Genomic DNA, 20266 nt, shown 5'->3' with positions numbered 1-20266 from the left:
GTTAGGAAATAAAAATAGGATTTTTGTTGTCATTGTCTTTGTTTTTCTTCAACACACACACAAAGTAGTTGTCTCCCTCCACCAATCATTTCAAATTGGGGTTTGTATGACTATATCAGAAAGACAAGGAGGAGGAATGTAAAGGGTATTGGAGGTAGCAAAAGTTCATGGCCTCAGCACTGGAAACAGTGGAAGCTATGCTCAAACACTTGCACTTCTGCTTCTTGCCCCCTTTCCTCTGCGCTCCTTCCTGGTCGCTATTCCTCCCCTTCCTGAATTCTCTGGTGCAGTTTAGCTCAGGCTTTTTATTAAGAATAATCTTCATTCCTGCAGATAACTGTATAGTCATTCTGTTTCTCTCTGGGTGTTCTGCAGATCATGAACATTTTAAACAGGTTTTGACGAATCTGAAACTACTAACGTGCAGCCTATCCTTAATTAGAAGAAGCCAATTCCAGGGACAGTTAGGTCTTTGGGAATAGGAGCTTTGTTTCAACACTAAATATTCTCAGAAGGAGAAAGGAGCCCAGAGATGACCAGTAATAGGAGACCATCTTGGCAGATGGAACGCTTGCGTCTAGAAATCAGTTAATCAGTAGGGTAGGGGGAAGAGACAAAATCTCAAAAATGAGATCTGGTTAGAGTTGTTAGGGAGATGCAGGGAGAGACCATATCAATCACATAAAGTCATAAAATTAGGAGAATGGAATGTGTCTCCCAAGTGGAAGGAAGGAGAAGATATGCATTTTCAACCCTCTGAGTTTTTAGATTCTCTTGATAATTACAATGAAAGGAGCAAGCATGTTTCTAATTTTACTCCATGCATTTAAATTCTAATTAATATTATTTGATCCTTCTGTGTCCTGCTGAGGTGAACTAAAACATGCTCTCTTGCTCTTATATCCCCCTTTCTCTAGAGAATTTGCATAAGAAGTGAAGGCAGGCTTGCGTTTACTGCATTTGAGTAATGGGCATCCTTGCCTTCATGGCTCTACTCCGCTTTCTATTCTGACCTCCTAACCTTTCCTCTCTGTTCAGCTTGGCAAAGAGGGGGACAGTTAAGGGTTTCAGATGGCCCTGCGCATCAGGGAATAGGTGGCATGTCCTTACCGAGGTGCACGCAGCAGACCTGGGAATTCTTGCAGACCTGGAGGTCTCTCAGATATCTCTTTGTCTTATATAGAGAGGAAACTAAGGGCCAAGGAGGTAAGGTGACATGCCTGCCATCACTCATTTTGTAGTCCTAGGTCTGGAGTTAAAGATTTGCCTCTGCCCAGCTTTGATTTGATGATTCCATGAGATATAATTACATGTGAAAGAGTTTTGCATGCTGTCGTGCACAAGGAAAGTTTGAGTTATTCTTTTTCTGGTTAATTAAGAAAAAAAACCTCTTATGAAATGTCTGCTGCATCCTCCCTTCTCATTTTGCAAGCTTTCCTGGAGCGTCAACTGTGGCTTGGTGACTTTTGGTGTATGGTGCACCGTGCCACGTGTGCAGGCATGTCAGGCTCCTCGCAGCCTGGTGTGAGTAACCATGGAGAAGAGTTGGAGACATTCCAGTATTTGGGCTGTGCCTGATGCCGGCTATTGTCTCGGAGACACCTGGCTTAGGATAGATGCCTGCTGCAGTTGCCTTAGCTTCAAGCAACAGATATTTACTGACTGACGGTAATAGTAGACTAGGTATCCTGGGAGGCACAACAGGTCTGGGGGGGGCGGTTAAAAAAATAAAGGAAAAGAAAATATACCAGCCTTGCCTTCACAATTGCCATATGGGCTGGTTAGTGATGTGACAGAGGTGTGTGAGGTGCTGTGGAGTGGTGGATGTCAATGCAGATACGGTAGGTCAGATGGAGCCTTGTAAAGGAAGGTGCATGTGGAGGAGGAAGTGGGGAGAGAGGTGTTTTAAACAGAGAGAACGCATATGAAATGGTTTGGGGTCATGGGAGAGCATGCCACATTGAGGAAACTGCAGGAAAACTGCAAACACATATGGTGATATGGCTCCCACACAAGGCGGTGGGTCTGACTGAGGCTCGGGGCATCACTGGTGTGTTACTCTAACTGTTGGAGCTTCATGCTGAAGGCTCTAGGAACCACTGAAGGGTTTTGAACAAATGAGCCTCCAACAGATTTGCTAGAAGGATCCTTCTAGCAGAAGGAGAGGGTGGACTAGAGGGGTTAAATTTGGAGGCAAGAGACCTGTTGGCGAGGCCGGTGCAGTGACCATCTAGGTAAGGTGACATTGGATTCCCTCCATCCCTCCCACCGCTGGGTGTTCAGAAGGTAGCTGGTTTGAGTAAGATGAGGGAAAAATTTGAGCATGCCATTGAAGGGTCAAGATCAGAGAGTAAGTTATGCAGAGAAAGAGCTAGCTCTCCTATAGTCCCACTAGAACCCCATTCTGCAGAGACGAGTTAATCGAGAACATCACCAAAGGCACTGAGAGTTTTTGTCAAGGACGTGGATAATCATTTGCCCGGTGTGTTGAAGGGAATTACTTTGGAAGGAGTGGCTGATGCAGCTCCAGTGCTGAGAGGACCCATTCTGCTGCCTCACCTTTTTGCATCTGCACAGATACAGCCTGCCCCTCCGTCTGCCCTTGGCCATCAGCGCCGTGCTTGCTCTTACTGCCAGCTTGAGGGTGCGGGCCACATGGAAGGAGCACATCCCTCTCTAAGGGTTACTTGCCTTTTGTTCGGGGCTGGGCATTGTAGTTTCAGGGTTAGAATCAGGCTTATTCTTTTCTGCATCTGCCCATGTTTGTCATTGAATTGCCTGTGTGGATCCCCTGCTTCTTTTCATTTAAGTAGCTATTATCTTCTTTGTATCATAAGCTCCTAACACATAGGGAGTAAGGAATCTGTGTTGTTCTGAAAAGTGAGCACTGCATCTCCACAGGCAGAGAAGCGCAGTAAACAAATGTTTAATGTTGAGCAGGTCATATAGGCATGCGTTTGGTTACTTGGAAAATAATACTGAAGGGAGGGACAACTGTATTTTCACAGAGGAATTGTAAACATTCCACCTCCTTGTTCTTGTAGAGTCCTTTATACTCCTCCTTGAATACTTACTTTGACCCTCATGACGGCCATAAGAATTGAGTGGGCAGAAAACTTTTTCCCCGTTTGATGCATATGAAAACTGAGTCACAGAAAGTCTAGGGACCCAGGCTTGTCACAGCAGATTAGATAATAGAACAAGGACCCGGCTAGCTCGACTCCATGGAAATCAGGCCAAAAGCCCTGGGCATGGTCGCTGCTTCTCTTCAATATGGACAAGCAAGCTGAAGTTATATCTGATAAGATACACTAATTCATGGCATTGTCCAGATGGTAGAGACCTTATTAAAATCTGACTAACACCCAGTGCATTGTCAAGCTTTCAGAATATTCATTATAGAATCTCTCTTAGAATTCGCTAACCCAGGAGAACACTATTATTTTATCCCAGGTTAAGGGAGCAGCAGACGTGGATTCTCATCCCCAATCTTTTTTTTTTTTTTTTTTTGGAGGAAGATTAGCCCTGAGCTAACATCCGCAGCCAGTCCTGCTCTTTTTGTTGAGAAAGATTGGCCGTGAGCTAACATCCAGTGCCCATCCTCCTCTACTTTATATGTGGGATGCCTGCCACAGCATGGCTTGCCAAGCGGTGCATAGGTCCACACACGGGATCTGAACCAGTGAACCCCGGGCTGCTAAAGCGGAGTGCTCGAACTTAACCACTGCACCACCTGGACAGACCCTTATCCCCAATCTTTTTTGAACTAAATAGTTACAGAGCCATAAGCTTATAAATGAAGTAGCTGCACAGACTTAACTTCTCTAGGCTCCTTATCTGTAGGTTGGTAGATGATCTCTCAGGTCCCTCCAAGCACCAAATTTATACTCATTTGTCAAGTTCTCAGCAGACAGACTACTTCTACAAGACTTTCCCCGGCCCCTTGGACTAGAGTAGGTTCTCCAGCACTCGTCTGTCTTCTGTGCAACACTCCAGCGTCCTGTGAGAGACCTTGCACTTCACTACAGTCGGTCTGTCTGCCTCTCTTCTGCATGAGCAGAAGGTCTGTCTGTGTCTGTCTTGTACATCCTGCATCACCTTGCTTAGGTGCTGGACAATGCATGGTGCACGGGAGGTGCTCGGTGAACATTTGTCCAATAAACGACCAGTTCAGTAAACTTATTCTTACACACCTCTGTTCATCCACATCTGTGGAGCTAACAACGAGAAGTGAAGTGCAAATACTGAGAAGGAGAAGGACAGGCCTGGTGACAGGATCCTTTTGAAGGGAAAGGTCATCAAATGGGCTGAAGAATGGGTAGGAATCCTGTGACCACAGACACCCCTTCACTCACGTCCTTCCTGCCAGCCTGTTGAAGCTGATCCTGTCTCCCTAACAGAAGAGCTGTTTAGATGTCTGACGGTCTGAAGAAGACTCAATATCTCATGGAAGGGAAAACCCTTCTTGGAAAGGGAAACCTCAGTGTTAATGTTGTTTCTGGCAGTGACTGGCTCCCGCCCCCGTTGTTCTCTCTTGCATTGCTCTCAAATGAGGTTTTCATCTTGCCCTTCGGCACTCCTAACCCCTTAAATGGCACTTCACTGCTACAGGTGAGAGCAAACCACGCTCATCTTCTAGAGCCTTCTAGGGCCCCTACAAGCTGACTGTAGTCTTCCTTCTCGCACTTTGTTCCTCTGCATCCTCACAGAAACACCCCTTCTGTCAGATCACACCCTAAACATGTGCCACATATCCACACCTGTATCTTTAGAGTCCATTTTCTTCTTACTGAGCACACCCTCTCATCTTTTCTCTGTTGATGCAGATGGAGTCCTCATTCAAGGTAGGCTCAGGCTCACTCCCTCCATAAGATTTCCAGTCCACATGCTCTTCTCCCCCGCCCACCACCAAAACTCCTGAAATCCTTGCTAGGTGTCCCTTTTAGTACTCACGCTTGATTAGGTTGTATTCCTCTTGGTATCAGTATCTCAGAACCCAGAAATGGTCTTGCCCTCAGAGGCCTCTTTTAGCCCTTGATGGCCCCCTACCTTTTCCACTTTTCTTGGCTGCAGGCTCTCCTCAGCCCCATCTCCTCTCTCCCTGGAGCCCGGGACACTGGCTCTGCCCCCCGCCCAAGCCTGACTACCGAGCAGCCTGCATCTTTCCCACACCTGCTCTTCTTTGCAGTCTCCAAAGCATCCCAAGATCCCTTTCCTTTGGGGTTTCTCTTTCTAATCACAAAACGTTTGTGAGAATTACAAAGAGGATTGTCTTAGTTCTGGAGGCCCAGAAGCAAGCCCTGAGATGCGAATTTGGGTGAGAGTGACTTATTAAGGAAGTGCTCCCTGGAGAAACCAGACAGGGAGTGAGGGAAGCAGGGCAGGGTCGGGCGAGAAACCAAGTGGAGAGGCTCAACTTCAGGAATTTACCCACGACGGTGGCCTCAGCCTCAGCACAGCGAGACTCCGCAGGCACAGAGAGCAGCTTTCACGCTCCCGCAGGCATCCCTCTGCTGCCAGCGGGGCTGGGGGGTACGGGGGGAGGGGACGGATGACACATGCAGACTCCCAGGCACTTGCAGCTCTCTGTGAGCAGCCCCCAAAGACAGGCCTCCAGAGAGAGTCAGAGGCATGGGCTGTTGGAGGAGAAGCACACGGAAACCTGGGGAGCGGCACAGATGTGATCAAAGGGACCCAAGGGGGCTGGGCTGAACAGAGACTACTGCCATCTTCCACACAGGTGGGGACATTACGGTGGATCTCAGACCAGGGACCCGTGGCCGCTTGCTGCTCCCTTCAGAGCAGCTTCCCTGGCTCCACGCTGGATCCCCGTGGCGGGCTCACGCATCTCCCTTTGGAGGCCTGCTCTAGCATGAGCCCACACCCCTCTTTCCTCCAGGCCTGCCCTTTTTGTCATCAGCTGAGGCAGAGCAATAGGGGCATCCTTCTCTTAGGGGAACCCACCTGTGAGACTTTTTTCTAGGCCTTTCCTTCTGGTCTAGGAAAGGTCCTTTCAGGGCTTTCCACATCCTTAGTACATGAGACACATGGAATTGGCTGGGAGTGCCACTTGCTGTCCCTCTCTGTGGTGCCTCCGTGTCACCAATGTCCATTTTATGATGGACACAGTGGGGGAAAGACAGGGGGCTGGAGCTGGTCAGTAGCCACCTTCAACAACAAGCTGGTCTCAGAGGTCTGTGTTCCTCGGAGAACGAGTTCTTCAAACCACCAACTGCCACAGGGGATGGATGAGGAAATCCGACAGGAAATATGCCAGCGGCGAGGTCTTTACCCGGGATTGAGCAGGATTCGGGACGGCAGCGAGCCAAAGGAGGGCGGTTCCCCCCACCGGGAGCTTTGTCTTTCTGAGGGGTGCATCGTGCCCCCCAAATTATCATGCCACCCAGATTAACTCTGGAGAGGTCCAATTCCCTCTTCTGTGCTCAAATATTCTTGTGCTTACTTGTCATAGTGAGCCCTGTTTTCCTGGACCCTGGGGACCCTCTCTCCTCACAGGCCACCAAGGATGCACAAATGGAGGAGGAGCTTTGCCACCACTCCAGTGTGCGGCCCTGTGCTGGTCTGCTCTCCTGTTCCAACTTTGTCTAAACCTCTCAGATGTACAGGTGGCACTTTGTAACCGGGCAGCCGCTCTCCTGGGAGGAAGCCACCAGCTTACCACTGCCCCTCACTGCCTGCTGGGCCCCGGACAATCACTTTAGACACAGTGGCATCACCAAGAGGTGAAATAATGTGTGGCCAAGGTCATTCACCAGGAAATGGAGAAGGCCCCCTCTAACCCAGGAGCCCCCCTTGTCATTCTGGAATTCTCACTTTAATTGGTCTGTTCTTCCTTCCCACCGGTGTGCTGTGGGAGTTTATGCAGCAGACTGTCTCTTCCTAGGGAAGGAAACGAACAGCTGTGGCTTTAAGTGGATTGCTTCTGTCCCGACCCCTCCCTTCCCAGTCAGGGTCATAGGTGTTCACAGTCTCTGGGGTGGGGACCAGGTAGAAAGGCAGCCTGTCTGCTGATTGGTCAGAACCGCCTGTCAGGCTTCACGCTCGCTGTGAAGGAAAGTCAGCTGCGATGGGTCTAGAGGGTGGTTTTGGTCTCCTAACCATGAGGTTCTCCCCATGCCCGTGGTGTTCAATCCTAAATATAGGCGCTCCTTCAGCGATGATAGGAGGGTCGTTAGAGGCAGGATCCAGGCCTGGGAGAAGGATTCAAAGTGTGTCTAAACAAGGAACTGGAGTTAGAACTGGCCCCAGAGTTGGGGCCCGGAGTGACACACATGCTGGCTTCACCTGAGGCTGACTTGGAGGCGCCAGCCCGCCAGGCTCTACATCTTTCTTAGCCACTAGTAGCCCTGGGCTGAGAGGAGCCGGGTCCTTCCAGAGCCCTTTTCCAGCATGGTCCAATGTGCCTGATGTGTACAGCCCATCCCAGTTTACCCGAGTGAGTTCTGGTTTTCAAAGTGTAATTGTAAAAAGGATCTGGACTAGCAGTGTTCCCCTACAAACACTCTGCCAGGCTAGGTCTACCGTCTCCAGGATGAAGCTCCATCCCAGGCGTGGGCTTTACATGGTCCGGATGATGAGGACAGGAGAAAAAGTAAAAAAGAAAAAGAGATTGCAGACAGATTCACTGGCTGGAGTCTCATTTCTTCTTCTCAGCCTCCTTTCTGCAAGGGAGACCACCCACTGAAGAAGAAAGAGACAAGCTCAAGTTATGTGCCTTTTATAACCATCGGTAATTTTTTGAGGCAGCTGCTGCAAAGTTCATTTTCATTCTCTGAACTTCAGGATAAAGCAAAAAATCTTTCACATGGCGTTCTGCACAACCTGCCTGCAACAGCCAGGGTTCCTGCAGGGGAAAGGCGGCGTGTGCAAATTGGGGCATTTAAGGAGGGTTTAATAAAATAGATATTTACAAAGATGCGGCTGAAGTGTGGGAAATCCCACAGGGGATAGTCCTAGTCAGGACCCTGGGGCTAGTATAGGAGGGCATCATTAAAGCCTGTAGGCCTGAAGGGATAAAAGGCGGAGGTCACAGCACCCACAGGGAGAGAGGGCTGTGTGGAGAGGGCCACTGGCCAGCTGTGCTCTTTGACACAGGGACATAGCTAGCCTGTGACAGCCCCTCTCCTACTTCCTCCACCCCATCTCCTGTCCCTGCTTGCCATCAGCTGAACCCAACGGGAAGCCGGAGGACAGGGGAACTTGTTGATGTGATCCTACGTGTCTGTCTCCAGTGGATTGAGGGGACATGGAGAGAGCAGTGCGCTCGCTCGCTGGCCTCATCTCCCGTAACTTTTCTCTTCTGGCAAGGCCTGACACTCCATACCATCCAGATCTCCACCCAGCCGCCCACATGCCAGTGCTATTTCACGGCTCTGTCGTTCTCGGCTGGCTCATGCTCTCCTTCTGCCTGAAACGCCATGCCCCGCCCTCTGCTATTTAGCAAGCTCCCTCCAACCTCAAAGGCCTCCTTAGCTGCTCTCGCAAGACCCAAATTTCCCTGAAAGTAACCAAGAGTCCTTGGAATAGAGAAATAAATATTATATACTTCCTGCCTTCCCAGAGCTCCACATAGCACAGGAAGATGGAGCATGAACACACTGCTATCAGTACATCCACGGCACCAGTATATCTGGAGAACATTCATGGGGGATTAAAAATTTTGCAGAGGAAAGGTAGATGGGATACAAAATAATATTTAAAACTGGCCTTGATAGGGAAATAGGAGTTTGTCTAACAAACAATGGGGAAGGGCATTCTAAATAAAATGAGTCACTGAATCCTAAAAGTGAACAGAGAGCTTGAGCGACAGTGAGAAGAAGTCCAGTATACCCAGTACCTGGCTTGCCTGGGGCAGTGTGTGTTGGGGAGAGGTGAGGTGGGGCTTCGCAGGGGGCCATTCACTGGAGCCCAAAATCAAATGGCAGATAAAGTCCAAGGTGAATGTCTGCTGAACTCTCCCTCAGCACTTTTGGACTCTCTCCTCTAGGAAATGTTGGTCTCCACAAAGGGGTTCAAGAGGCCCTCATCTGTATGTGGACTGTTTGAATATGTTGTGGAAAGGAATGGAAAGAGAAACCTGTAGGCTGCCTGGCTTCGGTCTCCTGGAGATGAAAGGCCCCATTGCTTTTTTCTGTGGTCATATGACAGATCAAGATGCTGCCCCACCCAGATCATCTTGTGCTGGAGTTTAGAGTCCTTCCTTGCCATATGGATGTAGCACATAGTTATTGAATAAAGAAGTGGCTTGTGGGCGCTATGGCTTACAAGTGTGATACGACCTATCGAGCAGTTCTAAGCCTCCTTCAGCATTTGAATTAGTATTGGGTTTTTGTCACCGATACAAATCAAAATGTCGTGCCATTCATTTCAGAAAAGTCATGGCCCACCCAACTCAGCAGTTGGTTTTAAGATGATGCTACTTCACTTGACGCGGACAGGAAGAACGGATGGATAGGTGTGCTTATTGCGACCCCTTCTCAGAGGTCCACAAAGCCAAGCCTTCTTGATTTATCCCCAAGACATTAGAGACGTGGAAGGTGATGGCCTCCACTGTTCTGATTCCCTCAAAGGGTGAGCATGCGTGGAGGGAGGTGTGTGCGCTTTGTTGGTAAAGGTAGGTTGGTGCTGACATACAGAGCAGTTACCCTCCCAGCCTGGGCCTTTGCTGCACACCAGCCCCACGGTCCTTTACTTCTCAGGAGTTTGTGAAAGGTGGCAGATTTTAATCAAAAAATTAATCAGTCAACAGATATTTATTGAGTGCTTACTGTGTACTCAGTACGGTGTTGTGTAGGGGCACATGAGAAAAATAAGTTACCATCTAGCGAGTGATATGTATAGACCTAGAGTGAGAAAGAGTATATATAATGGATTGTATAATCATATTGTTTGTTGGGTTTCTCCTACATACAAAACAATGCATTTACATGCATGATTCCATTTAATCTTCTCATTAACCCCACGCGGAAGGAAAAGTTATTTCCATTGCAGACGAGTTAAATGAAACGCAGTGATGTCAGATGGCTTGCTGAGAGGCAACAAGAACAGAGCTGGACTTGAATTCCAGCAGTCTGACTTGAGGGCCTGTTCTCTCTCCTCTTCTCTGCCTCCCTCAGACTACAGCCCCCTGCAGCGGGCGCTCACAGTGCAGTGTGTGCACAGCTAGGTTTGTCCCCTGGTGCTTTGACCTCTATCATAAGAGCTCCTTGTGCCTTGACCCAGGCATGACCAGCCTTGTCATTATTTTCATAACTAAGACAGACTTCATAGCACGCATCCATTTTTAATGTAAGGCAAAAAGTGGCTGAGAGATGCGAGGCCAGTGTGCACTGAATGTAAGTTCAATGTTTTTGTCTCTAGACGACCCAAATCAATTTTATAAGTATCCCCATAAGTTTATATTCCAGTGGAGTCAAAATTAGCAACCCCACTAGTAAGGCCTTCTCCTACAGTAAAGAGCTAAGGTGCCAGTGATGTCTGACTTTCCCGCGGGTCAGTGATGAAGCGTACTGGTTTGTGTGTTTGCTGCTTCCCCCAGAAGGAGATCTGGAAGATGCACACGCCAACCCCATGGAATTAGGTGTCAGTATTTCCGAGCTGTCCACATTGTGGTGTTTCTCTGTGAAGCTTGAGGAGAGGGGCAGGCACAAGCAAAATGCTCAGAGGAACCCAACTTAGGGGCAGCTGGAACATTTCTGTGTGATAAGAAGAGACTGTGACCAGGTGCTGTGAAGGGCGGAAGCACTTATTTCGCTGCAGTCGTGAGTGTTGCTTGAGACGTGTTGCTTTTCAAAAGCAGTTAAGGGACCATTTGGTAGAAGAATGGTTGGATTACCCACTGTCTGGATCCATTATCATCCTCGGGTCTTTAGGCAGGCGCGTTTAAGAAAGGCCAAGTCTGGATTTCTCCCTCTTTCTTCAGTAATCCTTCTCTTTATTTCACCACTTTCTTTGTCTGTCTTTAGAAGGTTCCAAGTTCCAAGCAAATATATTTTGCTCCATTTTTCTTCCAATTTCTAGGCCTCTCTCTCTCTTGTCTCCTCCCAAATCCAAAAGTAGCGTGAGGCCCGAGTTCATACTTTTATGGTTTTATCTCTGCAGTACTCATCCTGGGCTTGCTTAATCATTTTTTTTTTTTTTTTTTGCTGTTCCTCTATGTATAACTGCAGCAAGTGTAATAAAACCACTATTCATCAGCAAGAGATTAAGGACATAGAGGGCTGCGTTTTTAGAGTGTTGGCACAATCGGCACAGCTGCAGAAAATTACAGGTATGGCAGCTTTCTCTACCATACGCTGTGCTCAGGTGCAAGGTCCAGCATGGGCGCATGGTGCTAGTCCTCTTCCAGTCAACTACACATGAGGCTATTTATCATCGAAGACAATGCATTGACTATCCACGCAGGCCAGACACTCTTGATAAGCTGTGTTCAAATAGACCAGACCTATTCTCTTTAAGGAGAAACTTCTCCAAGAAAAGAAATAGGGTGCAGGCAGACACACAGACTGAGAAGGGCATTGTGAGTCATCAGTGAAATGGTACAAAAGCATCCTTCCTAGGTTCTCCCACTCTGAATATTGCCAGGATGTTGCATAGACCAGGCCATGGGCTGTCCATGGGGGCTGCGCATTGGAGGGGAGGGCGGCGAGCCTGGTGGCAGGGAAGGGCCATTCACGCAGACAGTCAAATCTGCTGGCCACTTGCTGGAGGGCTGGAGGGCTGGAAATAAGTAGAGGCGGTGTTGAGGCTGGGGGACAGGAGGCGTCCACCACAGTTGAGAGATGTTTGGAGTTTGGGGAGTTGGGAGTGCCAGGGTTCATTCCAGAAGCCTTACATGTGTGAAGGTTATTCCTCTGTACTTGATGTGTGCGGCAGGATGGGCGGAGAAGATGCTCGAGGTGGGAGCTTAGTGCCTCTCAAGATTGTGGGGGAAGCTGAGAGACTTCCAAGGTTTGGCAGGGCACTCCACCCCTTTCCACCTCTCCATTTCTCTTCCCAGCCAGCCTCATGCTGACCTGTGACTGCTTCCCCAATGGCAGGTGGCCATCTCCAGCTACACTCCCCTGGATTAGTCAGGGATAATTGACATTGAAAGCTTCCTCACTCCCAGTTAATCATATAGTTAATTACCTTCCTGAGGGAGTTGGAATACCGCGGTGTATTTTAGGAGTGATTTTTTGGAACTATGTTAAAGGCTGTCTCTGAAAAAAGGAACCTGTTGACTGCATTTCCCACCATAATCTTCTACTGACTCCTCACCAACCAGAGTGTTCACTGTGGCTGAGAGAGCAATTATGCTCGTTTTCACTTTTTTTTTTCTCGAACCTGAGAGAATTGTCTCCTCTGCATCGTTGTGGAGACTCGATAAATGAGACAGATAGATGGGGGCAGGTATGAGGAGGTGACAGGAGCTGGCTGCCAAGTTACCTTTGTGATCCATCTCTGCAGAAGCCAGCGTTAATTCCGTGGAGCCTCAGCAAGACTGATATGCAGCACTGACAGTTTGGACATCTAAACATGACCTTGGATGTGCCCAAAACCATAGCTGACGCTATGCCAAGTTCCCAGTGTAGTATATCACAGGGGCTGCATCACCGTGCTGGCAGCTGGCTGCGTGCAGAGTGTCAGCATATCTGCACATGAACATCTTTGGCCCTATAAGTGTGGTGTGGTGTGGTGAGGCTGCTTCCGTTTCAGCCAATTTCCCATAATTAGACAGTCACGAGGAAGCCCAGGATAGTCACTCGTGTTCATCAAGAGGCTGTGCAGTGCCCCTACTGTGGGCATCAGAAACAGTTATTCGAGCAGTTTAGGGGTTGTTGATCAGCATTTCCTGCACCACGGCCGGCCATTCACCTGATGTCTGGTCAAATTTCAGCTGCTGGAGAAGATAACTAGGACTGCTTCTGGCTTCCAAGAACATGTTGGCTGTAAGAAAGTTCTCTCTTGTAAAGTAATGGAAAGCTGTTTCAAACAACAATCAGTTCCTACTGCCCACTTGCTCCATTGTTTTCATTTCATCAGTAACCAGATGTCTAACTTAATGGCTTTCAAAGTGTGGTCTCTTGACCAGGTAGGGGCCCAGCAATCTGTATTTTCTCAGGGCTTCCTGGTGATTCTGATGCACAGTGAATGTAAATGTTACAGGGCCTCTTGGGAGGCCCTATAAGGACACTCAAGAACACTGAATTTGAACAAAGAAACAAAACTGGGTATGAATCTTGATTCTGCAGCTTAATATTAGCATGATCTTAGTCAACTTAGATATTTCTAAGCCTCAGTTAACCCCATCTGTAAATTGGCAATACTAAGTGAACCCAACCAAGTTTTTGAGATGATGAAGTAGTGTATATAATAGACCTGGACAGTACCAAGCATGTATGTAATATGTGTTCAATAAACAGCCGTGAATATGAATTTCACCCACTTCTCTGCTTGGATCCAAGCAAAATTTAGAGCACGGACTGCCCTTAAGGTTATTAATATGAATAACATCCCAGGTACATTACTAGCAAAGCAAGCTGTGGAGTGTGTTGTTCTTAAGGGATTTCAGCCCACTCTGGTTCCATAGGCACATCTCAGGTGGGGTAGCCTGAGAGGAAGAGCATCAGCTCTACAAGGAAGGTAAGGAAAGGGAGGACATGAGGTGCTTCTTCCGTCGGCTGCACTTCTCTCCCTCTCGTTCACCCTCAGAGTATGTTCTGGGCATTGTCATCAAAGCCAAATGGAAGTCTCGGAGTATACTCTAGACCAGTCCAAACTTCATGTGCATTCTAGTTCCCCGGAGATCTTATTAAAGTGCAGATTCCAGTTCATTATATCTGAGATGTGGCCTGAGATCTGCGTTTCTGTAAAGCTCCCAGTTGACGCTGATCAGCTGGTTTTCTCAAACCCTAATGGCCATACAATTCACTTCTAGATTTATGTTACTTAAGGAATGGTCTAGGGGCCATCAGCATTGGTGTCACTAGGGGGATTACTAAAAATGCAGAGTCTCGGGCACCACCCCAGACCTACCAAATCGGAATGTGCATTTCAGTAAGATCCCAAGGCAGTTCGTAAGCACGGTGAATTTTGAGATCCCTTCAGGGTGTGTATTTATTCACACAGGGCCCTGCACTCAGAAGGACCCTTGGTTAAATGCTGTGCTCTCAGCATCCTGAATTCTTAATAATTCTTAAACAAAGGGCTCTGCATTTTCATTTTGTGCCGAGCTCCACAAATCATTTAGCTGGTCCTGGATACACTGCTCTACACCAGTGTTTGTCAAACTTTGGTGTGTCTATGACCCAAGTGGGATATTGTTAGAAATTCATATTTGTGGGTTCCCAAAGATTCTGAATCGGTGGGACAGGAGGTGAGACTAAGAATCTGTAACAAACCCTCCATGTGATTCTGATGCGGGTGGTCCATGCCCACTGCTAGAAATACTCCTCCACTCTTTCCCTAGTTAATTCTTCTGTCATTGCCATCCTGTGTTGTCCAGAAAACACAATAAGCAGCACAAAACTTGCCGGACACCAGAGCAAAGGTGTTTCTGGTTGAGGGGTTTTCCGTAGCTACGGGAGCTCTCAGCAAGGCTTCCCACCTGCCGCTGAGTGGCCCTGCAGTGATCGTGTGACATTTACACAAGTACAAGCAGAAAGGATGCAGGGACAGGATATCTCATCTCGAGAGGGACTGCCTGGGGAAGCTGGCGTGCTCAGCAGCAGTTCTTAGACTTTTTATGGTCACAGACCATTTTGAGAATTCAGTAGAGGCAATAGTCCCTCCCCACTGAGAAATTCACCTTTGCATCTTCTGAGGAGCACAAAGGACCAGGAATTAGATGACCAGGCTGAGAGGTCTGACTCCTTCACTTGTTAGCTCTCTAATCTGGGGCAAGTTGCCAGACCATTCCCACCCCTGGAGTCCTGGTCTTTAAAGTAGAGAATGAGTAAGATCATCTACCTCACAGATTTGCTGCAAGAATCAAATGAGACAGTCTGGATGTAAAAGTACTTTGTACACTGAAAAAGAATGTATAAATTTGAGGCCTCATTATACATGCCGTGCTACATTGCTATTTCCAGCATTATAGTTAGGATCAGGACACTGTGTTTGTGAATTTAGCCTAAGGCCATAGAACATACTTGGTGTGGCGAGAGAGGGAAATGAATACAGACAGATATGATGAGTACTTGGCGAGAGTAGATGGGAAATTTGAACGTATAGGAAAAGAGAAGGGAGCTTACACAATTTGGGGACTCCAGATGCAAAAATAAAAGAAAGAACATCTATTTTTACATGTGCAAACGGTTTTGAGATTTTGGAAAATGACTTTAGTCTAGCAGTAATTGAACATTTCTGCCCCTAGATATAATGAAGATAAATAGCAATGGTGGTGGTCCATATTTAGTTTTGACTTCAGAAGCCTTCTGTCGGAATTTGCTATTCTGAGATGAGAGGAATAATGTTTAGTAGTTAAAATCTGGGTCTCTGATCTAGCACATATTATCTGTGTCACTTGGGAGAATTATTTAGTCTTTCTGTTTTTCAGTTCCTTTTTACCAATAGAACTTTCCTCATAGGGTTTTCATAAGTATTGAACACCTTAGTATACCCCAAACACCCAGAGGGTAATGTGAGGGATTCTTATCATCCACATCATGGAAATTCTTGAGCAAAGGGAGGGCTGGTAGTGTTCCAAGGCCCAGCCATTCTTGGTGAGGACGATGCCTCCAGGTTGTAACTATTGACTAGTTACTACTCAATAGTCAGTAGTCCTGTGCTTAGGTGGTTGCAGAAGCCCTGGCATGCTCAGGACCCAGAAGTCTGACATAGCCAATGTTCTGAGACTGTAATCCCATAAGACCTCTGCCACCAAATTCCAGAAAGTCCCACCCATGACAAATCAAACAAAGGAAATGTATGTGGGCAGGGAGCGAAGGCAAGGCATGATAACAAGTCATCCTAGCCTTGCCCTGAAGACCTCACTCTGATGGCTCCAATTTTCTCTCCAATCCCTTGACTTATCCATCTGATCTTCCCTCCAGGTGCACAATTGACAACCGGGTCACCCGGGTGGCCTGGCTAAACCGCAGCACCATCCTCTATGCTGGGAATGACAAGTGGTGCCTGGACCCACGCGTGGTCCTTCTGAGCAACACCCAAACCCAGTACAGCATCGAGATCCAGAACGTGGATGTGTATGACGAAGGCCCATACACCTGCTCTGTGCAGACGGACAACCACCCAAAGACCTCACGAGTCCACCTCATTGTGCAAGGTAGGCAGGGCTTGAGTGGGCGGTCTGGGTGGGGAGCAGGGAGAACCTGTATTGGACACTCCTTCTGTGCTTCTCAACAGAGACGTGTTCTGTTTGTTCCATCGGACCAGGACATCTTCCTTAATGCCATTTTGCCATTAGATGCTGAATTTTCAAATAATTTTCCCACTCAATAGAATTAGGATCTTTTCTTCTTCTTTTTTTTTTGGGGGGGGGGGGCTTTTGTTCCAATAATATATTTTCTCAGAAAATTATCTTCTAATTATTGCTTTCCTTGGCTTTTCCTCCTCTAAGTGTTTTTAGGTTCCATCCAATTCTAAGCTTGCTTTATTTTAAGATCAGCATTTTAGCTCTTCTGGCACTACACATATGCCGTACCCTCACACAGCCTTCACGGAAAGCAGAGCCGACCACAGATGCTCCAGACACCTCCCTGGGATGCATCCTTCGCAGCCGCCTCCATTGTTCCCAGTTTGCTTGCATCTTCTCTCATCTCCCAGCCCAGTTTCTGATACCACATCTCCCCTTTAACACCTGGGTCTGATTGCCATGTTTTCATTGCACCTCAACTCCCCTCCTCTTCCTCTGTGCTGCCCCCTGCCCCACCCAGTTTTTGAGGCCTGTGTATTTGTTTTGTTTTTGCATCTTTCCTGGTTCTGTTCTCTCTGGGTTTCTGAGGCCCTGAGAATGGTGCTCCCTTGTTCTCCATGAAGCAGAACTGGCCTGGAGCATTCAGACAACGTTTAACCCCTGTGGACAGATACCTATTAGGGAGGAAGAGCTCAGAGTCAGACTTGGCCACTTTCTGGCTGCGAGACGTTGATCAAATTATTAACTGTGCCTCGTAGTTTCCTTCTGTAAAATGGGAGTCAATGTTGTGAGGATTAAAGTTTACATGTACTAATGTGTCATATACTTAGAAGAGGGCCTGGCACACACAAGTGCTGCTTAAGTGTTACCTACTGTTATTATTTTTAATATTGTTGTTACTTTTTAACTTTTCTCTAAAATTAAAAAAATAATTTTTTTTTTTTGAGGAAGGTTAGCTCTGAGCTAACATCTGCCGCCAATCCTCCTCTTTTTGTTGAGGAAAACTGGCCCTGAGCTAACATCTGTGCCCATCTTCCTCTTCTTTATATGTGGGATACCTGCCACAGCATGGCTTGACAAGTGGTGCATAGGTCCACACCCGGGATCCAAAGTGGCGAACCCCAGGCTGCCAAAGTGGATTGTGCGAACTTAACCACTACAACACCAGGCTGGCCCCAATTTTTAACTTTTTAAACATCTTTTACAGTGGACCAAATACCTCCTTTTATTGTCTCAGAAGCTTAAGCCCTGAGCAATGGAGCCCGGCTCCTGTTTGGTGTTTCTTTTCCACTCTGATTCCCAGATCCCATCGTCCAGCTAAACGGCAGGTCCAGGGCAATGGACTCCTGTTCTGGAGGCTCCTTCAGCGGCCCCTCCTTGTCAGTGCCCAAGGGAAGGGCAGAGTTGTTGGCTGATTTGTCAGAGAAACAGTGGGCAGGAAGGTGGCTCAAGAAGGAAGAATGCAAATGAGGCTGGAGAATTAGGGAAGGCTACCTGGGAGATGGCTTGATGGTGGCTGGGAACTGGGAAGAGCAAGGGCGGGCAAGCGACGATGATACGATGATACGATGATACACCCTGACAAGAACAGCATGGGCTCCGGCTCTGGTCAGGGTTTATGCCAGCGGGATGGTCCAGCACCTCATGCTGTGGCAAAGCTTGTTCATATCAAGTTGTTTTTATTTATTTTTTTTCTTATTCTTTCTTTCCAAAAGGAAATTATGATGGCTTTTTCTTTTATTGGTTCTATAAATTAATATTTTTGAAACTGCTGGATAAAAGCAGCATTTCTTAAAAGAAATGGGATTCTATTGAAGGTATCAGAGTGTATTACAAACAGCAGAGTAGGTATTGTTAGGTGAGATTTTTGTTTCAGTGTGTGCAAGTTTTTATTGTAAAATACATTTTTAATTGTAGATAGTGGGTCAGAAAGCGTTTGAGAATCACCGTTCTAGTGAGGAGGTGTGGCGAGTGCTCTAGTGGCGTCAGCCACAGTCTCTACTAGTGGCGCTTTAGAAGCCATTCCCCGCATCCGCTCTTGCTCCATCCTCCCCTTATTCTTGAGAGCATGATATGTAGCAATAGCAAAGAGATATTAGGATCTATGCACTGTTACAAACATTTGCTTTAGGAAGCAGAACCTTTATGGAACTGGAAAATGGAAGGAAGAGTGAAAAAAGGTGAAGCTTCCTTGAAAATAAGGACTGTGTTTTTGTCATTCTTTTTTCTTAAGCCACCCGCACACACACACACACCCCCACACTCCGGCCCTAAGTACCTGAGAGAGTGCCTGATACAAAGTGAACATTTAATAAATGCTTATTGAAGCAAAGGCTGGAATTATAGCCCAGAGGGCTTATATAGGCTCAGCGAGAGAAGGCTGAGTGTGGGGGGGTGGGGGGGAGATGGGAGGCAGTGAGAGGAGGGGGTCTCCATACATCTTCGCTCATGTCCCAGCTAATGGAAAATGTCTGCTCCTCAGCTCGGTGCTTACATCTGTGATTTGGCTAGATGCCCTCTTAGCATGACATGCTACCTCAAGTATTGGAATCTCATCTTGGACTAATTTTCGAATGCTGATGGGTATATTGATCTGGAAACAAGCTGGGTTAAAAAAGGCCCTGGTCTTGTACACAGACTCAGCCCAAGCTAATCTGCTGTCAATATGCCTGGACTGAGCATTATTGACACTTTAATGAATAGAGGATCAGAATTTTTCAGAGCAAACCTGTCCCCACTCTTAAAAGCAATCAGACAAACTAAATAGAGCCACACTCCTGTTTCTGTATTGGAAAGAGGATACATCACCATCCAGGATTAAAAAAAGAAATATATTTATCTTGGGATCAGTTATTGTACTGAACATAAACACTAATTCCCCTAGCAGAAGCTGACTGTCTGGATTTTGTTGAAGTTGCTAGTCAACCCTGAGCAGAATGCTACTGGAATGAAGTTAGGCATATTAAGTGTTCAACATGGTATTATGATCATTAAACACACACACACACACACACAAACACACACACACAATAGCAGCACCAGAAAAGAACTAAACTGATATTCTACCCATGAGTCTATGTATTTACGTGTATGTGGTCAGCTTCATATATAAATATGAAGGAAAGTAATGGCATTTCCATAGAGTCATGCCAGCTGCTTGAGGTCTTGCTTATGTCTTTGCCCTTACCATCAAATACCCCTTTGACCCTGTTAGGTCTTTGTACTGGATCTTCTCTATGACTGTGTTTCAACATGTATAGGTTTTGCTGACAGCCTTAATGACACCTTTGCATCTGCCTAAGAATCAGACTCTTCAGCCCTTTGTGCGTGCACTCATTCATGCCTTCATTCATTCATGCAGTAAATCATCACTGAGAACCAGCTCTGGTTAGCAGTACCCTGGCCGAGCACTTAGCACACGAAGATGAGTAAACGGCTGCCCTTGAACAGTTAGTTACGCTCGTGTGGCGAAGTGGAGCTGTATGACATTTACCCAAGTCATCCCCAGGAATCTGGCTTCTGAGAGTATAGCTGCTGTTGGCTGAATCCTTCCTGGGCACTGACTTGCTCCATGCTCCTGGAAATATCTGCAATGTCGGTCCTCTTACCCCCATGTTATCTGACTAGATGTTTTAATGGAATTCAGAGGTAACCTTTACAAAAGTCAGCCTGGTCCATTTATGTGGCATCCAGATTTCCCAGTGCTGCTGTACACTGGTCTGTTCTGTAACTCAAGCACAGGGTGAAGAGCTGGGGGCTTCCCTTGGCTCGTGTTTCCAGAGCTTCAGCTGTAAGCGTCGTCTTCAGTCTTTCCAATCCTCAGGGCAGCCTTTCCCTGGTGGCAAGTTCTAGATGTGTGCTTTGTCCTCTAGGATATTTTAAAAATGT

General features: G+C 47.2%; 1 protein-coding gene across 7 annotated transcripts in view; it reads left to right on the top strand.

Annotated features, from left to right (window-relative positions):
• NTM (neurotrimin) overlaps positions 1-20266 on the top strand; it is a 914184-nt gene that overhangs the window by 725684 nt on the left and 168234 nt on the right. For all 7 annotated transcript variants that reach the window (XM_044752719.2, XM_070489905.1, XM_070489908.1 and 4 more), the window contains one exon: positions 16056-16288. In XM_044752719.2, the coding sequence (XP_044608654.1) occupies positions 16056-16288 (233 nt within the window). The remainder of the gene's footprint in view (positions 1-16055; positions 16289-20266) is intronic.

Source organism: Equus asinus, chromosome 20, assembly GCF_041296235.1.
Source record: "Equus asinus isolate D_3611 breed Donkey chromosome 20, EquAss-T2T_v2, whole genome shotgun sequence".
NCBI classification, from domain to species: domain Eukaryota; kingdom Metazoa; phylum Chordata; class Mammalia; order Perissodactyla; family Equidae; genus Equus; species Equus asinus.
Note: the sequence above shows the minus strand (reverse complement) of the source record. Positions and strands in the feature narration are given on the sequence as shown.